We start from the raw sequence: 23,461 nt of genomic DNA, 5'->3' as shown, positions 1-23,461 counted from the left end.
GGGTTAAACTCCTCTTGCTGCATACAAATTTCATAGTTAAATCAATGACTGCCAGCTTCCCAAGCCCTGTGGCAGATAAGCAACTTCAGTTCATATCATTTCTATCATCATGCTTCACAGCTGGTTTCTCCCTTTACTGTGATCAAACAACTTCATCTATGTTTCATGTATCTAGAATGCAGTCCTTAACAGTCATTCGAAATACAGTGGCTTGCAAAAGTATTCATATCCCTTGAACTTTTCCATATTTTGTCACATTACAACTGCAAATATAAATATATTTCACTGGGATTTAATGTGAAAGACCAACACAATTCTGAAGTGGAAAGAAAATTATACATGATTCAAAACATTATTTACAAATAAAAAACTGAAAAGTGCGGTGTGCAAAAGTATTGAGCCCCCCTGAGTCAATACTTTGTGGAACCACCTTTTGCTGCAATTACAGCTGCAAGTCTTTTAGGGTATGTCTCCACCAGCTTTGCACATCTAGTGACTGAAATTTTTTCCCATTCTTCTTTGCAAAACAGCTCAAGCTCAGTCAGATTAGATGGAGAGCTTTTGTGAACAGCAGTTTTCAGATCTTGCCACAAATTCTCGATTGCGTTTAGGTCTGGACTTTGACTGGGCCATTCTAACACATGAATATGTTTGGTTTTAAACCATTCCATTGTAGCCCTGGCTTTATGTTTAGGGCCATTGTCCTGCTGGAAGGTGAACCTCCGCCCCAGTCTCACGTCTTTTGCAGACTTCAACAGGTTTTCATGATGCTGTCACCACCATATTTGACAGTGGGGATGGTGTGTTCAGAGTGATGTGCAGTGTTAATTCTCCACCACACATAGCGTTTTGCATTTTGGCCAAAAAGTTCAATTTTGGTCTCATCTGACCAAAGCACCTTGTTCCACATGTTTGCTGTGTCCCCAACATGGCTTCTGGCAAACTGCAAACGGGACTTTTTATGGTTTTCTTTTAACAATTTCTTCTTGCCACTCTTCCATAAAGACCACGTTTGTGCATTGCACGACTAATACACTGCTCAAAAAAATAAAGGGAACACTCAAATAACACATCCTAGATCTGAATGAATGAAATATTCTCATTGAATACTTTGTTCTGTACAAAGTTGAATGTGCTGACAACAAAATCACACAAAAATCATCAATGGAAATCAAATTTATTAACCAATGGAGGCCTGGATTTGGAGTCACACACAAAGTTAAAGTGGAAAAACACACTACAGGCTGATCCAACTTTGATGTAATGTCCTTAAAACAAGTCAAAATGAGGCTCAGTGGGCTCCTGGGTGGCTTAGTGGTGAAGCCGGTGACCACATACATATGCCGCGTTGCGGTGCGGGCGGCGGGGGTTCGCATCCCGGCCCGTCATCAATTTGCCTGCGTGTCTTCCTGTGTATCTTTCCCCCATTTCCTGTCTCTCTCCACTGATGATAAAAGCCGCTGTGGCCAAAAATGCAAAAAAAAAAAAAATGAGGCTCAGTATTGTGTGTGGCCTCCACGTGCCTGTATGACCTCCCTACAAGGCCTGGGCATGCTCCTGATGAGGTGGCGGATGGTCTCCTGAGGGATCTCCTCCCAGACCTGGACTAAAGCATCCGCCAACTCCTGGATAGTCTGTGGTGCAATGTGACATTGGTGGATGAAGTGAGACATGATGTCCCAGATGTGATCAATCGGATTCAGGTCTGGGGAACGGGCGGGCCAGTCCATAGCTTCAATGCCTTCATCTTGCAGGAACTGCTGACACACTCCAGCCACATGAGGTCTAGCATTGTCCTGCATTAGGAGGAACCCAGGGCCAACCGCACCAGCATATGGTCTCACAAGGGGTCTGAGGATCTCATCCCGGTACCTAATGGCAGTCATGCTACCTCTGGTGAGCACATGGACGGCTGTGTGGCCCTCCAAAGAAATGCCACCCCACACCATTACTGACCCACTGCCAAACCGGTCATGCTGAAGGCTGTTGCAGGCAGCAGATCGCTCTCCACGGTGTCTCCACACTCTGTCACATCTGTCACATGTGCTCAGTGTGAACCTGTTTTCATCTGTGAAGAGCACAGGGCACCAGTGGCGAATTTGCCAATCCTGGTGTTCTCTGGCAAATGCCAAGCGTCCTGCACGGTGTTGGGCTGTGAGCACAACCCCCATCTGTGGACGTCAGGCCCTCATACCATCCTCATGGAGTCAGTTTCTAACTGTTTGTGCAGACACATGCACATTTGTGGCCTGCTGGAGGTCATTTTGCAGGGCTCTCTGGCAGTGCTCCTCCTGTTCCTCCTTGCACAAAGGCGGAGGTAGCGGTCCTGCTGCTGGGTTGTTGCCCTCCTACGGCCTCCTCCACGTCTCCTGGTGTACTCGCCTGTCTCCTGGTAGCGCCTCCAGCCTCTGGACACTACACTGACAGACACAGCAAACCTTCTTGCCACAGCTCGCATTGATGTGCCATCCTGGATGAGCTGCACTACCTGAGCCACTTGTGTGGGTTGTAGAGTCCGTCTCATGCTACCACGAGTGTGAAAGCGCCACCAACATTCAAAAGTGATCAAAACATCAGCCAGAAAGCATAGGTACTGAGAAGTGGTCTGTGGTCCCCACCTGCGGTTCTGCAGGTGGGGACCTTTATTGAGTGTGTCTTGCAAATTGCCAATAATTTCCACCTGTTGTCTATTCCATTTGCACAACAACATGTGAAATTGATTGTCAGTCAGTGTTGCTTCCTAAGTGGACAGTTTGATTTCACAGAAGTTTGATTTACTTGGAGTTATATTGTGTTGTTTAAGTGTTCCCTTTATTTTTTTGAGCAGTGTAGTTATCCTGTGGACAGATTCCCCCACCTGAGCTGTGGATCTCTGCATTTTGTCCAGAGTCACCATGGGCCTCTTGGCTGCATCTCTGATCAGTGCTCTCCTTGTTCGGCCTGTAAATTTAGGTGGACGGCCTTGTCTTGGTAGGTTTACAGTTGTGCCATAGTCTTTCCATTTCCGGATAATGGATTGAACAGTGCTCCATGAGATGTTCAAAGCTTGGGAAATCTTTTATTGCCTAAGCCTGCTTTAAACTTCTCCACAACCTTATTCCTGACCTGTCTGCTGTGTTCTTTGGACTTCATGATGCTGTTTACTCCCCAATATTCTCTTAACCAACCTCTGAGGCCGTCACGGAGCAGCTGTATTTGTACTGAGATTAGATTACCATATTTTGCCGACCATAATGCGCACTGCATTATAAGGCGCACTATCAATGAACGGGTCTATTTTCATACATAAGGTGCACCGGGTTATAAGGCGCATGATAAAACATATGTAGAACGAAGCAAAAGCGTCAGGTAAGTTGAACTTTATTCAACTCATTCAAAATAACTCAGAATATTGTTCAGTTGTAACAAATACAGAAAAATACACTCACATTTTAAATCATTCATCTTCCACAAATCCATCAAATTCCCCATCTTCAGGAAATCACTTTTTGACACAACACCGGAAACCTGAAAACTCCAATGTCCACGCTTTTTGTGTACATACAGCGCTTGTACTGCATCCCTTCATACGCTGTGGCATCGCACGGACCTCTCTTCAGCACCGAGGGGGACAGCATGCACACCCCTTCAAATCATTTGGAGTTTTTTTTTTTCGAATCTCTACCCAAACTTTCAGGCACTGACAATCTCCTCTGAAGGCCTTTGAGATTTCTTTAGATCTTGACATGATGGCACCACACACTGACGTTGCACAGAGGTGTGCAACACGATATTCATCTGTCCATCCGTTTGTCTGGGTGTTCAGTGTAGGAGGCTTCTTGAGGTGATATATTAGTTCTGTAAAGTTATGAATGAATTGCAGCCTTCCAGCCTGTAGTAATTCAGTTGAAACTCAACTGATGGTATCAGGCTGTGAAATTGCATTAGGAACACAAAGACAAGCAGTGTTCAGCCAATTTATTACACCGGTATCAAGCCCAGTAGTACTCAGGGTCAGCAATAAGCCACAGCAGTAGACTGATAATGCTCTGCAAGGGAAGATGCTGCCACAGAATATTTTAGTTCTGGGATACTGATACTGTCAATCAAATATAATATGATGTATGGTTAAAATAACACGACTAGAATGTCTCATTTTTTTATTTTAAAGATATTTGGTCTTCCATCCATAAACTCATGTTGTTAGGCTTAAGTTTTTATATCATTACATAAATCAATAATTAGTTAACACAATTGACACAGTGTGACAGTCATTTACAGTGCATATCTTTAATACCACTACTAATAATTTTCAGTGTTTATTTAACAGTGGAGCTCAGTGATCTGTGTGGACATGTATGTGCAAGTTCTCCAGTCAAAGGAAGAGGTTTTTGGTTGTGATTTTATAGCTAGAAGCAATATGAATGATGTAAACAGATATAAAGAGAATCATCAGGGACGGGACTGGCTTGTTACAGATAAAAGTTAATTTGAAAAAAGGAAAAGTTGAACCGATGCTCACTGATGTTGCATATAATTTACAGCATATCAAAAGAGTTTCTGATTACTATCATAATCCAAAAGTGCTATCTTATTTTTTTTTCATGCTGTAAAGCACCGAATCTGTAAGAGTGAGAGTGTGAAGCTGAATTTTGCATTATTGCCTGTCGCAGTTTTAATTTGCAGCACTTTGTAGCGAATTAGTCACTCGCTACTCCCTTTTGATTTTGAAAAATGATGTCTGGTAGTGCTGCTGCTTTTGATGCACTGCTGTGATAAATGTACACTTGAGATGCTGGATATGTAAATCAAGGCATGTTTACCTTTACATAAATGTATAGATTCAGTCCTTTTTATATATGACATTCTGCCTGCTGCTCATTTTGTGTAACACGTGAACAGATCACGGACAAATGCAAACCCTGAATATAATGATTAGATGATGGGGGTGAAAAAAAATCACCCTGTCATGATGTATATGTGCTTCTTTTTTTTGCTTTTCGTATATACCTTCTTTCCGCACAAGTGCTCAGCACCAGAGCTTTAAGAATTTCTGTGGGATCTTTAAGAGGACACCATGGCTGATGAAGTTGGGGCTGCCAGGACCAGTTTGAATGTTCTGGGTTTAATAGCCAGTCCAGTGCTTTCAGTGTTTACATGTGGGCCGGGCTGCGATCGCTCAGCTGCACAGCCTTTTGAACTGCAATCTGCAGAGGCAGAGCACATGATAAAAGACTCACAGAATCTCAGAACTCATCATGAATAGGCCTGGTCTCAATAGGAATAATTCAAACTATACAGTATAGCTCAGTCTGTAAATGATGGTTCGCAGTCTGAATGAAGAAGTGGGGCCTGTGCTTACTCCCCCCTGCAAAAGGAAGATAATGAATCACTTCCAGCTCCTGCTACACTGCTTTGTATTTAAACACCTCCTGTGGAGGGGTCAGCAGCAGGAAGTTCCTCTCTAAGTTCAGAACAGTGCAGAGATGTCAAGTGATCTGCAGTCTGTCATCATGCATCACTTTCACCCCACTTCATTCAGTTTTCTCTTGTCTTGTGGATGATAATTTATAATCAGTTCTTCCTCTTATGTTTCTTTGACAATCCGAAGTAAACCACTGCCTCATGAGTGGGCTTTAAGCTTCTGTTTGCACAATGTCAGACTGTCAGTGGAAACAGTGAAGTAAAGGTGAGCATACCTTCATATTATAAGCGCTAATGTTTTGTGTAAAAGGAAGGTTTAGCTAATGGTTTATATCGGAGTCCATTATCTGTCATTTGATTCCCTCTCTTCAGCGGGACTCATGTTCTCCGGCAGGCTATTTGAGACGGCAGCATCAAGGCTGCTGTCCTCCATTACAGATAAACATGGCTCATTCGTCTCAGCTCCATCTCTGTCTCTCTCCATGGGTCTGATAATGAGAGGACAGAACAGAGGGGGGGATCAGTCAGTCAACATGCTGCTTATTTGCAGACCTGCTGCCATCAAGCCCGTCTGATGGTCATGCACATTTGTCTTCTGCTTTTAATGAGACTTTGAATAAAATGTTGGTAGCCTGGGCAGCACATACACATCTTCTGCTCGTGGTTATCGAGTGTAGAGGACAGAATTCATCATGGTTTCTGTTTCTGTGAGTGATTGTTCTGTTTCTTTTTGCCTGTGTGTGTGCGTTTGCGTGCGGTGAGCTCAGGTGCGCAGTCTGAAATTGGAGCAGGAGGTGGAGAAGAATAAGATCCTCTCCGAGGCACTGCAGACTCTTGCCACGGAGCACCACGAACTTGAGCAATCCGTCGTCAAGGGATCTTCACCACGGAGTGCCCTCAGCGAGGATGAGTTCCACGACGCCGTTTCTGGTGAGTTGACAGGTTATCAAACGCACTCTGGACACGCAGGAGATTCTGTGACAAGCTCCCACTCACACTCACTACTCTTTCATCCACCTATAGGACACTGGAGTATTTTTACCTGCCAGTGAATGTTTTTGGTATGTTTGCCGCTCCTCGAGTCTTAAGCGATTAATGGTTAATGTTGAAAATGCTGTGGAAAAAAATCCTGCATGGTCTGCAAACATTAAAAATACGCCTGATTGTTGCTTGCTGAGATTTAAAAACAAATGTCTACAAAACAGAAAATGGTGCACTTATTGGCGTTTGCACTGGTTTTTAATTTGTTAAAATTTGTTACATCACTTATTGTGACTTTCCTGACGATTTATCTAATCAGGTTTCACAGATAAAAGGGAGTAATGGCTGAACAAATTGCATGGGACATTTGCATTTATTGTTGTGGAGCATGGCTTTGGATTTCTTTTTTTTTTTGTGAATAATGGTTTAGTTTTTTTGTCTTTATGTACCACAAACTAATTATTTGCATAAAATTTGTTAAAAAAGAAAGCCTCCAAATAACACAAAAGTGACAGAATTACACTTTTTTTTTGTTGTTATTCCCTTAACAGTGGTTGTTCAGTAATCAGCGTATAATTTGTTCTTTTCAACAAAGAATACAAAATCAGATCAAATGATGAATGCAACACGCAGAAACAAATTGTTTGGCTTGTTTTTCCCCTTTTCCTTTTTTTATTCTGAAGGCAGAAATTGGAAATGAATATCTGATCCACAAATCTAATTTGATTTTGTTTCATCAGGAAGTAACTTACTTTTCTGTGCGATGCACTCGATAAGCCTGTCATGAATACACCTAAGTAATGTCACTGCCTAAACGAATATCTAATCAGTCAATCACATGGCAGCAACTCGGTGCATTTAGGCGTGTAGACATGGTCGAGACAGCCTGCTGAAGTTTAATCCAAGCATCAGAATGGCGAAGAAAGCTGATTTAACTGACTTTGAATGTGGCATAGTTGTTGGTGCAAGACAGGCTGGTCTGAGTATTTCAGAAACTGCTGATCTACTGGGATTTTCCCGCACAACCATCTCTAGGGTTTACAGAGAATGTCTGAGAGACAATATCCAGTGAGTGGCAGTTCCACCGTGAACCTTGAAGCAGATAGGCTTATGGCAGTTTATGCTGGTGGTGGTGTAATGGTATGAGGGATATTTTCTTGGCACCCTTTGGGCTCCTTAGTCCCAATTGAGCATCATTTAAATACCACAGCCTATGTGGGTGTTGTTCCTGACCATGTTCATCCATTTCTGACCCATCTGGTGGCTGCTTCCAATGTCAGAAACCATGAACATGACAATGAGTTCACTAAATCCAATAGTCCACCTTTGGGATGTGGTGGGATGGGAAATCTTTGCAGCTGAAAAATCTGCAGCAACTGTTTGACGCTATCATGTAATTATGGACTAAAATGTCAGGAATGTTTCCAGCTGCTTGTTGAATCTGTGCCGCCAAGAATTAAGTGGGTCCAAGTCTGTAATAGTAAGGTCTACCTAACAAAGTGACCAATGAGTGTGTTACATCCTGGAAAATTAAGTAACTACTACTAAGGTCACTCACACTGTCCTAGTCATATTGCTTTTTTTTTTTTTTTAAGTCTATATGTTTAGATTTTAGTTGCAATTAAATAGTTGTAATTATGATCCCACTACCAATCATGATCCTGAAGACGGTATAAAGTACACCAGCATAACAATGGACATATTTTAGTAATAGTTATCAGTACATCAGATGATACACAGATAATTTAAGCTGCTAATAATGAATTATGCATTTCTATTTTTCCAAAATGTGACCAAATTTTAAAATAGAGCTCATTTTGTTTCTCATTAATGTGCACTCAGCACTCCATCTTGACAGAAAAAAAAAAAAATCAGAACTGTAGAATTTTTGCAAATTCATTAAAAAAGAAAACCTGAAATATCACATGGTCATAAGTATTCAGACCCTTTGCTGTGACACTCGTATTTAACTCGCATGCTGTCCATTTCTTCTGATTCTCCTTGAGATGGTTCTACTCCTTCATTGGAGTCCAGCTGCGTTTAATTAAACTGATTGGACTTGATTAGGAAAGACACACACCTGTCTATATAAGACCAAAATGTGACCAAATTATAAAATAGAGCTTATGTTGCTGCTCATTTTAACTTACTGACATCTTATTTCTGTTTTCTTTTTGTTTTGTTTGTTTGTATGCTGATAGCTGTCCTTACAATCGAAGGCTTTGGAAGTAACTTTTCTATAATTTCCCATATGCGTTTTTATTTCACTTGATGTTCGAGCTGTTTCCAGCTTTACTTTAATCATTAAGTCAAGTGCGACACAAGGAAGTGAGTAACTTCTGGTCACACAAATCAGTTTAGTGATCAAAATCAGACATGGTCCATTACCAGCTGTATTAATTTATTTTTTTGTGCGTTATACCGAAAGTCATTGAGTGTTTTTGTGTTGGGTGCAAAAATTCATAATTTAACTCATAATAATTTTTTTAATTATTATTATTTTTAACAAATTTTGGATACTCAGCTTATATATTTACTTACAGACAGAAATATACATTTTACAGCAATATATTTGTGTAAAATATAAAATTTTTTAATACCCAGTAGAAACAATCTAAGATCAGTAAAAGCCTTAAATGGGACATCTGGTGTTGAAAATGAAACTTGCCAGAGCCTTTTCGTGGTCAAACTTATGGCAACACTGTTTTTAAATGTACTGACACATAAGCAAACACCATTGAGGTGATGGTTTGTTGGGATTTGGCGCTATATAAATAAATTGAATTAAGTTTAATTGAATCCGCAAGACTCATAAATGTTTTTTGAATGGGGGTAACTATGTAACATCGGTCCACATACAAGAAAAGTAAAAGAAACTATATTATCTTATGTTACAGAAAACATTTTTGTTGTTTCTTCACTTTTAATGAACAAAAATTGTCTCTTAATTTGGAGAAAATAGAACCCCACTTAACAAAAGTGTTTAAAGAAAATAATCTTCCTCTTTGCAGGAAAAACTGATATTAGTTCATGCTGGTTTGGCAATTATATCAATCTCCCTTTCTTCTACACTCAAAAATTTGTTACAAAAGGATAAATATCTAAGCATTTATATACAATTAATATAAACTCATTATATTAACGGAACATTGATGACCAGTAATTTGACCAAGATATAAACAGGAAATTTTACAGCTTAAAAATTACATTTTTCTGTGCGTTCAAATTGACAAATGATTTAATAGTGAGACTTTTTCTAGATATTTTTAGTTTAACTTTAAACCCTTTCATGGTCACACGGACTCATCTCCATGTATTTGTCTCCACCAGACTCAGACTCTGAGCTCTCTCTGAGCGGCTTTGAGACAGTAGCCAGCCATTCCTGCGAGGAAGACGAGGACGAGGACGAAGGCTCTGTCATGTTAAGCAGCCCTTGCAGCAGCCCCACCAGCACGCTGGAGGAGGATCACCATGGTGACAAGGCTGAGACTCAACCCAATGGGATAACAAAACATAGGTCAGCACTGCAATATGCCCTCACAGTTTCTTAAATGGACTGTTGACTTCTGGTGCTTTTAATCTCTCATCCAAAGATGAACCGGCTCAGCAAAGTGCCTGCCCTTTCATACAACATAACAGCTTCAGTTTAAATTTGCTATTAGTGTCAGATATGTATAACTGCATATTAGGGCCATTGTAGATTAAAAAAAGAAATTAAAAATCAGGGGAGACCCAGGGAACTGGGTCATATTCTCAGAAGGAAATTGATTCTGAGCTTCTGATTGCAGGACAGATTACAAATGCACTTAATGCCTAATTTGACCATTTAGTGGACAAAGTGGCTGCAAATTGATAGAGCTATCAGAGACTCCATTAACTAACATATCAAAATCTTTCATTAAGCCATCCTTCCATTTTCTTAACCACTCATCCAGTTCAAAGTCACAGGAAATATTTCATCAATTAAATAATTCAAAGGCTAAAGATCTGGATCCAATGGTGATTTCATAAAAACATACACTGATACCTCAGTGAGACCAGTAACATATACTTTAAATCTATCTGTCAGTACTAGGGAATTTTTCTTTTTTTTTTTCTTTTTTTTTTTTTAAGCAACACTAATTTTTAAGTCAGGAGAACCTAATCAGGGTTCTAACTATAGATGGATCTCATTCTTCCTGCAATCTTGACAGTTAAGGGAAGTTGATTAAACAGCTGGATTAAACAATCTGGATGTTGACCAAGAAATTGAAATGTCTTCCTGCAACCGAGCAATAAACAATAGATAGATAGATAGGGGAAAGTATTTGGAGCAGTATTTATTTCTTTATTTTACCTGAAGAAGCCCAAGTCTTTTACTTAATATTTAAAAAAAAGATAAAACTTTACCAACAACCGTTAACTAGTTTTAAGCATACTTAAAATCCTGAGAGGAATTTGAAATGGGCATGAGCATTCTGGAATGTCCATTCTACTGTGGAATGGGCATTCCATTCCCAAAGAAAACCTTTTCCAGTGCGCATTCTTGTGGAATGGAACCTTGTGGAATGGAACCTTGTGGAATGCCTACATGGTTCCATTCTGGTACCACTACTTTATTGCCTATACATTACTAAGTCATCAGATAGCTGCTGTATAATGTGTCAATTGTATGCTGATGATGCAAACATGTACATATCATCAAAGATTTCACAGCAGGCTGAGGCATTTCTCAGTGGGCAAATGATTTGTTCTCAGTTTGTTTTTCAGTACGACAAAAAGTAAATAATGTATTTACAATCAGTACTGATGAAAAAGGGAATAAATAAAATAAATGAGTTTGTATAGCTTGGTTTTGTCTTGGATTCCCAATTAGAATCTGAATCAGATATTTGGAAACTTACCAAAAGTCGCACCTTCATTATTTTTGACCAATTAAACCTCGTACATGCATTTCACAAATAAGTGAAATTTACAAAATCTTTTTTCAAACAATCTTTGAAAATGTAGGAACAGAAACCCAAACTACACCATTATGCAATGCAGAAGAAGTATACTTAAGTATACTTAAGTATACTTTAAAGGTGTGAAGGGCCTTACCCCAGAGGTAGTCAACAGAGTTTAAAATACAGTAGCAAAAGTGCCACTGCAATTCACTTCAGTTAAATTCAGTTTTATTTATAGAGCACCAGTTCATAAAAGCAGTTTCCTCAAGGTACATTATATTATAACATAAAGACCCTACAATACTAAAAAGGAACCCCAACAATTACTTAACCCCTCATGAGCAAGCACTTGGCAACAGTGGGAAGGAAGAGCTTCCTTTGAACAGGAAGAATCCTCCAGCAGAACCAGGCTCAGGGAGGGGCAGCCATCCGCCGCAGCTGGCTGGGGGTGAGGGGAGAGAAAAGACAGCAGAGAGAGCTAGGACAAAAGACAAAGAGAGCCAGACTTTAATAATCACTAAAGATTAAATAGAGTAGTAGTGTATAAACACACAGAGATGAGTTTAGAAGAAACTCTGAGTGCATCATGGGAAGCCCCCTGCAGCGTAACTAAGGGGTCACCTGACTAGCCCTAACTATAAACTTTGTCAAAAAGTTTATAGTTAGATCTTAAAAGTTACACCTGATCTTAAAAGTAGAGTAGTAGAGTACATTCACTGATTTTAAAGCTCTATATTTGTGCAACACTGTGGTTCAAACCAAAGCAATTTTTCATCACTGAGATGAATCTTTAATGGACGCAGTCTTTGTTTTTAATCTGTACTGTCTTTATTATTTTTGTTATAATTACTGTTTGTTGTGGTGGTTCGTCTGTGTTGGTTTAAAGTTTATATATGTTTGTATTAGAATGCTGTGCCTTGAAAGCCTAAGGTACAACAGTCATCTGCATTTTATTTATATGTAACAATTTTTACATGTATCACCCCTTTCGAATGAATTAAATTTCTTTTTTTTTTTGATCATTTTTTTTTTATTATTATTATTATAAAGTATCATATTTGCAAGAAAATAGTGGGATTGTTTTAGTCGTGAAACCTCATTGCTTCACTATGCAAGGTTGGATCAACCTCATATCACAGGCGCCATCGTTCACCATGGCCCATGTATTACACCTGCAGTGGATTACCCAATCAAATTATAAACTACCTTTCTTGGGAATTTAGTTCAGCCTAACCATATTAACTGCTAATCGAGAGTCTGTGTGACATTCCCGGTGGTGTTGGGGAAGTGATGAAGTTAATCAAACATTGAAAAGTTAAGCTTTGTTGTTTTCTGACAAAAGGCAAAAAAAAAAAAAGATATTGAAAGGTAAAACTTTATAATGTCAGAGATTGTGCAAGTTTTCTCTAATAAATTTGTCAGTTTTTTTCTTCTTTTAAATTGTAATCTATACTGTAAACTATGACACTATAATAGTTGTTCTTTTTCTCAGTCTATTACCACCAAATCTCCTCTTTTTTTTTTTTTTTAGACCTACTGTGGGGTTCAAGTGCAGTCGTAAACATTCAATAACCTGCTCCAAGAAATCTTTTTACTTTTTCTTCCCCAGGTATTTCCACTTCATAGCGTGAATAATTTAGAGTCATGGGCAGCCTGGTAAAGGCACAAGAAGGAGCTGTAGTGCAGAAAGGACTCAGCTCTCTGTTAGAGCTGTTAAATATTGATAAGGTCACAGTGTAATGCAATAATCAGTTTGCAGTATGATCCCTTGTTGGCTGATCCCTCGGGCAGCTGGGGAGTGCGGTTCATATTATTTGGGAGATTTGTTTTTTTTTTTTTTTTTTAAATGTCATCATTATGGTAACCCCTCAGATTTTACATTTTATTTTTTGTGCTTTAAAAATAAACTCCAACCAGCCAAGCTTTCCAGACAGTTTGAGACAGACCAAACATAAGTGCTGCTGATGGATGATTCTTGCTAACCACCTTTGCTGCTGGTATTGTCTGTCTGGGCTTTGTTCCAGTGTGTCACATGATACATTAGGCTATTGTTGACTATATCCACTTGGTGTGATGCCTCTAGCAGGTATTGTATGTCTGGCACATTTACTCCAGTGGAATATTTTTAGAGCACTAGCACAAAGTTAATGCATCACATAGACTTTTTAGAAGTGTTATTGTGTATCTATGTGTGTATGTTATTTTAGGACAAGCTTACCTGCACCAATGTTTTCGAGAAATGATTTCAGCATCTGGAGTATCCTGAGGAACTGCATTGGAATGGTGAGAATGACTTTCTGAAGTTGATTTTATTACCCGTCCATTACAGATGGTGATACTGAGGGTCAGTCCACCCACTGCTTTATTATTTATAATTTTGCCATGGAAAATAGCCTTGTAAATAACCTTGTGGTGACCCCTGTTGCAGTTACAGTGACTGCAAGGGGAGAATTTTTCTCCCCTTGCAGTCACACTAAAAATTATTGCACGCTAAAATTAAAGTGACTGTTGAACAAGTCCACAGGTCTTGAGCCACCTTTTGGTTTAATCTCCAAGAACAACAGAAAACTTTTCTGGAAAAAACCCAATGTGCACTATTTTCTCAGCACTGACGACAAGAAGAAGAAAGTCAGTTTATTGCTGGCGAAGACAGTGGAGCATTTGGCAGCTAAAAAAGCCACAAATTTTTCTTAGAAGTTGATAGAGGCAAGTAGAGCTAATAGAGAACAATTATATTTATATTTGTCAAGTAGCCAAAAAACACAAATCCAAACTAATTCTTATTAAAACTGTGAAGTCTATTTACTCTAACTCTTATGTTTTGGAGAAACAGATATTTTTGTTAAAGATTTTCCTGATTTTTATTATTTATACTGTTTATATTTTCCTCTCTGATTACCAAGACTTGGGAGAACAATTTTCAAAAGCCAAAAATCACATATTCTGAAAGTTTAGGGTCAAGTGTCAGGATATTTATGACTCATGATGACTTGCAGCTCACAGAATTAATCTTATATTTGGAGGTCATATTTTGTGAAGCTTTCTCTTTTATTACCGGACAGGTTTGCAGTAAATACAGTGATAAATACTCACATTAATATGATAGACACTTTTGTCCAGTGCAGCATAAATGCTTTTATATACATGAACAAAAATCCCTTGAGCCTTTTTAACACTCAACACTCAGAAGGGTGCTCTGTCAAAGGACTTTATTTTCTCTTTGTAATGAAACCTTGTCCTTCAATTCCCCCTGATGTCCCTTTCAGGAGCTCTCCAAGATTACAATGCCAGTGATTTTCAATGAGCCGCTCAGCTTCTTGCAGCGTCTGACAGAGTACATGGAGCACACGTATCTCATCCACCAAGCCAATGCATCTTCAGATTCTATTGAGAGAATGAAGGTAGTACCCTATTGAAAATGGGTTTTGTATTACTTAAACTGCCCAAAACACTGGCACAACTTAACTAGATTTTGCTTTGAGTTTAGTTTTTCTGACTTGCTGTGTGCGTGTTTTATCTACTGTGGCAGTGCGTGGCTGCGTTTGCAGTGTCTGCTGTGGCCTCCCAGTGGGAGCGAACAGGGAAACCCTTCAACCCTCTGCTGGGAGAAACCTACGAACTGGTCCGGTAAGTGGGATGATGCTGCTCGTGTTCAACACTGACGGCATTAAAAATGTTTAGCAACATTTTGGAGATTTTGGAAGTGCCAAGTCTCTGCATAATTAGTTACAAAATGCACTTACTGGACACTTGATTGGGCACACGTTGCTACGTACTGGGTTGGACCCCCTTTTGGTGACTGTGGGGGTCATTTGAGCACACCAAACTCACTGTCTTGTTCAAGAAACCACTTTGAGATAATCTGAACTTTGTGACATGGCACATTATCCTGCTGAAAGCATCCATCAGAAGATAGGTGCACTGTGGTCATAAAGGGATACACATGGTCAGCAATAATACTCAGGCAGGCTGTGGAGTTTAAACAATGCTCAGTTGGTACTAAGGGACCTAAGGTGTGCCAAGAAGGGGCTGAACATGTGTACTAAATAAAGTGGCCAGTGGGTGTATTTTATTTAGCAATAAGTGCTCACACCTTTGCATATGACTGTACTGTACAGCATAGCAAACACACAGAGCTGTCCTACAATGTCTCCATTGATCCTTGCTGTGTCCCTGGTTATCTCAGGGAGGATCTGGGCTTCAGGCTCCTCTCAGAGCAGGTGAGCCACCACCCTCCGATCAGCGCCTTCCACGCTGAGGGCTTGAAGCGTGACTTTGTTTTTCATGGATCTATTTACCCCAAACTCAAGTTCTGGGGCAAGAGTGTGGAAGCTGAGCCGAAAGGTACCATCACACTGGAGCTGCCCAAGTAAGATTTACCAGCTGTTTTAAAAAGGAAATATTACCTGTATCAAAATTTATCCTCTCACCAATTCATCTGTAGATTTTTTTTTTTTTTTTTTTAATTACCATCTTAAAAGTGCACATTTTCCCAAAATGTATTGGGGGGGTTTTATTGTTTTTGTTGTTTGTTTTTTTTCCCTCCAGGTACAATGAAGCCTACACATGGACAAATCCCACATGTTGTGTTCACAATATCATTGTTGGTCAGCTGTGGATTGAACAGTATGGAAATGTGGAGGTGGTCAATCACAGGTAAGACAGTTGTACATAAAGTAACTATTGAGCATTATTAAAGTATTAAAAATGCCTTCATTAAAACAAATTGATGAAATTAAGTGAAATGCAGTGCACAGTGTTACTCTGTCTGCATTTGCATTTTAAACGTGTCTTTATTGAGTGATAATTACATGGAAAGCAGCCTTTGGTCTTTAATAAATTATTTAATGAAAAACAAAATGAAACATTTTTTTTTTTATCACTACTGGTACATGCAATAAAATTAAAATTGAAAACAATGCCCAACCAACCAAACACGGACCTGTGTTTTATGTAGTCTTGTATAGTAGTAGTAGTCTTTGTGTTGCAAGATTTAAAGCACTGTCATTAGCTTTCATGGGAAGTTGTAGTACACGCTTTTTCTTTGTTAGATAAAGAAAAAAAAAAGTTGTCTGAAACGATGATGTTTCACATCAAAAGTTTCCTTTACTAGCCAGCTTAGTTACCCTACTTAACAACTTATTCCTGTTATTTATGCTTTCATTATCACACAGTAAATGCATCTGTAAAAGGAACGCATAACAATAATCTAATATCTAAATATCCTGAGCTAAAATTATGGCTAAAGAACAAGTCTGAGACAGCTGATAAAATTACACATCAGATCTCAATGGGGAAAAAAATCATGCTGTATATCTACTGGGCAGCGTGTTAAGAGCAAATGAATGTCACATTGTTTGATCGAAATAAAAATTATCAACCTACAGAGGGCTGAATTCAAAGACACCACAAAAACAAAGTGAAAAGATAATAATAGTCCATTTTGCTAAAGTTTTATTGCAGCAGCTCAGAATGGTGCTCAGTAGTTTTTATGGCCCCCACGTGCTTGAATGCATACCTGATAACATCGGGGCATACTCCTAGAGAGACGACAGATGGTGTAATAGGAGAACTCCTCCCAGATCTGGGCCAGGGGATCTCTGAGCTCCTGGACAGTCTGACCAGCAACCTGGTAGTGTCGGATTGACCGAAACATAATTTCCCAGTCAGATAAGCAAGGGGGGCCAGCCAGTGGTACCAGTTCCTTCATCCTTCAGGAACTGCCTGCATACTTTCAACACATGATGCCAGGCACTGTCATGCACCAAGAGGAGCCCAGGACCCACTGCACCAGCGTAGGTTCTGACAGTGGGTCTAAGGATTTAATCCCGATACTGGTAGTCAGGGTCCTGTTGCTTAGCCTGTGCAGTATCCATGTGGGTCCCTGCATGTATATGCCCCCCAGACCATCACTGACTCACCACCAAACCAGTCATGGTGAACAGTGTTACAGGCAGCATAATGCTCTCCACAGCTTCTTCAGACGTCTGTCACATGTGCTCCGGGTGAACCTGCTCTCATCTGTGAAAGGCACAGCGCACCAGTGGTGGACCTACTAATTCTGGTATTCGGGCTCCACGGTGCCGGGCAGTGAGCACAGGGTCCACTAGAGAATGTCAGGCCCTCAGGCCACCCTCATCAAGACTCCAGCAGACCACACCAGTGGCCTACTGGAGGTCATTTTGTAGGGTTCTGTCAGTGCTCATCCTGTTCCTCCTTGAAAAAAGGAGCAGATACTGGTCCTGCTGATGGGTTAAGGACCCTGTCCAGCTCTCCTAGAGTAACTGCCTGCCTCCTGGAATCTCCTCCATGCTCTTGAGACTGTGCTGGGAGACAAAGCAAACCTTCTGACAATGGCATGTATTGATGTGCCATCCTGGAGGAACTGGATTTCCTGCGTTGTCCAGGTATCGCCTCACGATACTGGTAATGACACTGACCCTAGCCAAATGCAAAACTAGTGAAAAAACAGTCAGAAAAGATGAGGAGGGGGGAAAATGTCAGTGGCCTCCACCTGTAAAATGATTTCTGTTTTGGGGGTTGTCTCATTGTTGCCCCTCTAGTCACCTGTTGTTAATTTCATCAACACCAAAGCAGCTGAAACTGATTAACAGCCCCCTCTACTACTTCACTGACCAGATCAATATGCCACAAGTTTAATTTATTTGACATTATACTATTAAAAAGTGTTCCTTCAGTTTTTGTTTTTTTTTTTGTGCAGTGTATTTTGGGGAAGTATTGCTGTTGTTGAAGAAAACGTAGTAAATGAGAAAGTCTTGTATGACTCATCCTTTTTTCTCTTTTCACTCAGAACTGGCGAAAGGTGCTACCTGAATTTCAAACCATGTGGCCTTTTTGGAAAAGAGCTGCACAAAGTTGAAGGATATATTCTGGATAAAAGGTGCAGAAAGATGTTCAGAGATGTCTTTTAAATAATGAGCCGTCTTTGCAGAGAAGACTGATTTCAATCTTGAATGCTGAGTAAAATAGATGCTGATGTAAGAACTGAAAACATCCTCCTCTTTAACCTTGAAGTCAGAATTTACACTACATCCCTAGGACACCATGAGCGCCTGGAAAGATTAGTTTTCTTCCATAATGACTGTCAGTGTCAGATGGCTAAATTATCTGCCTGATACTTTCAATTTTTCATCCCTCATCCCTGCACATTTTTGGGTAGATATGATTAAATAATCTGCTTGAAGCTGTTTAAAGATGCTTCATTTGTAAATCAGGATCTGCAAACTGTAGTAGCAGCCCATTACAAATTTGACTCATTATGCAAATAATAAATTAACACTTCATCTGGTTAATAACTCATTGCAGTGATAATTGGTTCTTTTGGTGCAAAATAAAAGTCGAAATGCACGAGTTTGGGGAAGGGCAATTAAAATCAGCAAACGGTTAAAAACAAAGAGGGGACAGTTCAGTTAAAGATGGAGCACAAGCAAAATCAATGAGTCATCATAAACACAGCTAGTGTGCACGATCACAAGACCAAATACACACAGTGGTTTATAACATGCGACACACAAAATATGTATGGTTACTGTAGCAATAAGAGATGCTATCAGTGAGGAAGATGAGAAGATCTCGTTTGTTTACTCCACATGATGTCCAAGCCTAAAACTGAGTTTTTGGTCTCGACTGAAGTTTCCAAAAGTCTCCCACACACAAATTTTTTTTTTTTTTTTTGAGCTTTTGTTACTTTTTTTTTTTCTGTTGAGACTAAGAACCTAACAGAAATCATTACTAGTGTTTGTGCCTCAGGACATGTGCGTGTGCATGTGCTTGCGTGTGTGTGTGTGTGTGTGTGTGTGTGTGTGTGTGTGTGTGTGTGTGTGTGTGTGTTACGGTTAGAGTACGTATTCTGGAAATTAATGCAAGTCCTCTGAAGTCTGTGTGTGTTTGACAGCAAAAAGAAGCAGTGTGCTCTCTATGGGAAGTGGACAGAGTGCCTCTATGTTGTTGACCCAGCGGCCTTTGAAGCGCACAAGAAAAACAACAAAAAAGGGGCAGAGGAGAAGAAGGGCAGCAATGCGGTATGAATTACTGAACACACTGGCATCCCAGCACTTCACTGTGCGGACTCATTGTATAAGTAATGTCATTCAGTGGCAAATGTGACAAAGGAACATTAATGTTCATACTTAACACTGTCTGCATTGATGTGTCTTGGTTGGAGCTCATCTGTCTGTTCAGATTTATTTCTGCTTGTCGTGCTGTTCAGGGCTGCACTGAGGATCAGGAGGAGGTTCCCTCACCACCTGCAGACACTGTGGAGGTGATTTCTGGCAGCAAGCTGCTGTGGAAAATAGCACCGAGACCAGCTAACTCTGCCCAGGTCCTGCTGATTAATGCACCATTGGGGCTTTATTAGATACTCTTAAAAGAATTACAATGTTTTAACATACCAAATGAATCTTTAATTGCAGATGTACAACTTCACATCGTTTGCGATGCAGCTGAATGAGCTGCATAAGGAGACAGAGGGAGTCATCCCTCAGACTGACTGCAGGCTCAGACCAGACATACGAGCCATGGAGAACGGTGACATCGGTAATGATTGATAGCACTTCACCTAAAGTGAATCTGGGGGGAAAAACTGAAACTTAAAAAATGTTAAATATTTAAACAGACCTCGCCAGCGAGGAGAAGAAGAGGCTCGAGGAGAAGCAGAGAGCTGCTCGGAAAAACCGCTCCAAAGCGGATGAAGAGTGGAAGACGAGGTGAGACTGAGCGTTCTCCTTTCTTTATACTTTCATGCAGTTGACATTAAAACCAGGAGCGACTAATTCTTGGCAATATTAAGCCAACAGTCTTCATTAGTGCTGATAAAATACTGTTGCAATGCTGTTACTTCATATGAAGTTTTCATGGTGCATAAATGAATTAACGATTCTCATCTTTGTGCATTGAAATGTTCAAGACGCTTCTCCATTTTTGTCTTCACTTGTCTTGTTTTTATACTGCATCCTCACTTTGATGTTAAGGAGCCCCGCCCTTGGCCCGAGGTTAGAGCTGCTTGCTGTTTCACTAATGCTTCTGAAATGTTTGATGTGATCACGTGACGTCCACGTCTTTGTCTCTAATATAGAAATGATCTACGACTGTGTGTACTTTGATGTGATAGAGACAAATGTTATAATCCACTCTTCCTTCCACCAGTATGGCAGCTCCCCTTAATGGCACCAAATGTAATTAGTCAAACACCTCGTCTTCCCTCCAGATCATTCATTCCCTACTTATGTGCAGTTAATTTTAGGCAAAGATAACCACCAAAAAGCATGCCTTACCTTTCTTTCTCACTTTCTCTGGTTTGTATTCAGTTTTATTTCCACTGCTGGGATCACTGAATGCTGATGTTTGTCCATGATGGGTTTTTTTTTTAGGTGGTTTCAACAGGGGCAAAACCCCCACACCAACTCCCAGGACTGGCTCTTCTGTGGTGGATACTGGGACAGGACATACGGCCAGCTGCCAGACATTTATTAAAGGACTTTCTCTGCACAAAGAAATGACCACCTGAGCAGCATTAACTGTTTTTTTTTTTTTTTTTTTAATGGAATATTACAAGACCAAGCAATATGACTCAAGTGTACTTAAACAATGTGGCCTTAATCTGCTTTATGGTGGTACAGCTGTGCAGAAAATGTTAAAAAATATATAAACGTGTTTGACAGTGTGGCATTCACATTTACTTAGAGACCGGAGTTTTCTCTTTATAATGGACTTTTAGCACAGTGGATAGGGTTTGTGATTTTTACTGTCCATCTGTCGTCTTTTAAATGTTCATAATAGTGTTTTGACTCCAATTGTATATCTGTGTATATATACTTTCCATAAATTCAACCATCACTGACCTCATGTTATTTACATTTACTCTGGATTCGTGTTACACAGAAAAATCCACTAATCATTTTCTCCTGTAGTTTGCTTTGTGAAAGAAAAAAGATTATTGAATAAAATATACTGTATATTTTCTGTATTAATCCCAACCATATAAAGTTACTTTAAGAACCTACTGACATTCTTTTTTCTTTTTTTTAGTATTTCTGACTTCTGAGTCCATAGATTTGAACATAAACCACGAGCACATCCTCAGCATTTTGGCCACCACGATGTTGTTTTGAGCCAGAATTTGCATATTTAGACATGAGGGTGAAGTGGTTAATTATCCACTAAGGTAATTTTGCTAATTTATGCTAAGTAACAGACTTAAAAAAAAAAAAAGTAGAATTTCACTCACTAAACTGAAACATTTATTTATTTATTTTGGGATGGTCTGTACCTCACAGAAAGCCATATTATTTCTGATAATTTCATTAAAAATGCATTGAAAGGCACCAAAACCACAAAGAGAGTAGCAACACCCGGTTCAGTGATTCAAAATTAGCAGCGGTGAAGCTGAGGAGACAATGATGGTCTACAACCACCAGTCAAATAAGGTGGTCACACCTCCAATTTTAAGCCTTAATGGAATGTAAATATATGGATATTCAATAAACTGCACCCTCCCACAGTTATTTTGAATATCTGATCAGATATTGAGATCAGAACTGTCTTTTGGGGCATTTATGATCGCAGTTTATGGGGACTGACTCACTTTCTAATTTTTGGAGGCAGTGAAGTGGCCATTAGGCAAATTTTTTTGCTTCCATATTGGCTTCATTTTCCAGGCCACCGATTGCTGTGTCTAAATGCTTCATAAAATTAAAAAACAAAACAAAAACATCATTAGTTGAGCTTAAGGGATATCCACACAGGAAGCAACTACCAGTGACATGGTAACCACACAACAAGGGCGGGCAATTAATTTTCCCAAAGGGCTGCGTTAGAAACCACAAATGTTGTGGAGGGCTGCACCAATAAACTTATAAAGAGATCAAATTTATATCGAGCAGAATTGAGTTCAGCTTATTGCTCATGTGGCCCTCTTGGGAAAATTAAGCCTGAAATGGCTGCTAACAACCAACTGTCAGCATCTAAAGGGACCAGTATGGCTGTGCACTGGTCCTACACAGGACCTACAGCTTTGCAGACCGTCATCGACATATTGTAGCTGTTTAGTGTAAAAAGCACGTGGAACCGCTGGTCTGTGGGCTATCCATGCTTGTGCTGTTGCTGGACTTTCAGTCAGCGGCAGAGTACAAGGAAGTGATAACAAAGAGCTGAAGTGAAACAGCTGTTTAAAAACTATGAAAAACTGTCCACTGCAGCCAACTATGAGAGTCTCGTGCTGCTTTTTGGTGTTTGATGGGTTTTTTTGTGCTTTTACATCCATGTTGTAAACTCCACTGTAGCCTCTTTTCCTGTTCAAGCACTTTTAATCAATGAGCAGTTGCCCTACATATAGCATCATCCACAGTGTGCTAAGTGCTGTTGGCTTCTCTTTCTGGAAGCCCGCATGGCACACTGCTCAGAAAACCCTGGTTACATAGACTGATTTTATTTATTTATTATTTTTTTATTTTTTTATTTGGTTCTTAGAGATATTATACATTTAAATTGGATTGTCAATAAAACTTTTTTTTTTTTTTGGCTAAGCCACATGACCAACTACAGCAATTATTCATTTAAGCTCTAATCCACATTCAGTGTAATAATTCATAATGAGCTTTTTACTTGTTAAAGGTAACGCTTCTGTACAATCTATGAAATAATCTATTTGTAATGATTATTTATTAGCCATTTAATGCAGACTGGTATGGATGTGTAGTAATTTACATATTGCACAAAGAATAATATATGGTAATTTGAATATTCTGTTACTCATCTAATGCCCTCTATGAGACACTTAAAGTTATTTAAAGTAATTGTTCATGCGCACATTAATTAACTGCAGACATAATTTGTTTTATATTTATATCTATTTTCCATGAATTGTAATTGATTACACATTTAATTTTACTCATTTATTTTTGTGACAATTAAAAACATAATTAGACTAGAAATGATAACCCTATATTATTTTCCTCTGTACTCAGCAAAATAATAACTCACCTGCTCCGTATGCATGAACTGTGCGGAAACATTAAAGCAGCTTCACAGCATGATTTGGTCAGTTACAGGGGAACATGCGGTCTTTGAGTCTGTGTGTTTTATAAACCACTATTGCTTTAGATAGAAAACAAAAAGCAGCAATGTGTAAA

General features: G+C 39.6%; 1 protein-coding gene across 2 annotated transcripts in view; it reads left to right on the top strand.

Annotated features, from left to right (window-relative positions):
- Positions 1-21,333, top strand: part of osbpl1a (oxysterol binding protein-like 1A) — a 37,900-nt gene extending 16,567 nt beyond the window's left edge. The window contains exons 16-29 of one of the 2 annotated variants that reach the window (XM_030727983.1): positions 6,171-6,333; positions 9,715-9,901; positions 13,517-13,592; positions 14,576-14,710; positions 14,839-14,936; positions 15,496-15,678; positions 15,858-15,965; positions 18,121-18,210; positions 19,225-19,351; positions 19,540-19,653; positions 19,745-19,868; positions 19,948-20,038; positions 20,303-20,323; positions 20,702-21,333. In XM_030727983.1, the coding sequence (XP_030583843.1) occupies positions 6,171-6,333; positions 9,715-9,901; positions 13,517-13,592; positions 14,576-14,710; positions 14,839-14,936; positions 15,496-15,678; positions 15,858-15,965; positions 18,121-18,210; positions 19,225-19,351; positions 19,540-19,653; positions 19,745-19,868; positions 19,948-20,038; positions 20,303-20,323; positions 20,702-20,804 (1,620 nt within the window). In that variant the 3' untranslated portion in view covers positions 20,805-21,333. The remainder of the gene's footprint in view (positions 1-6,170; positions 6,334-9,714; positions 9,902-13,516; positions 13,593-14,575; positions 14,711-14,838; positions 14,937-15,495; positions 15,679-15,857; positions 15,966-18,120; positions 18,211-19,224; positions 19,352-19,539; positions 19,654-19,744; positions 19,869-19,947; positions 20,039-20,302; positions 20,324-20,701) is intronic. The other variant, XM_030727984.1, reaches the window with a different exon arrangement.
- The last annotated feature ends 2,128 nt before the right edge of the window (positions 21,334-23,461 follow it).

The sequence above is a fragment of the Archocentrus centrarchus genome, chromosome 4, assembly GCF_007364275.1.
Source record: "Archocentrus centrarchus isolate MPI-CPG fArcCen1 chromosome 4, fArcCen1, whole genome shotgun sequence".
NCBI lineage: Eukaryota > Metazoa > Chordata > Actinopteri > Cichliformes > Cichlidae > Archocentrus > Archocentrus centrarchus.
This window is presented reverse-complemented; position numbering and strand designations above follow the sequence as displayed.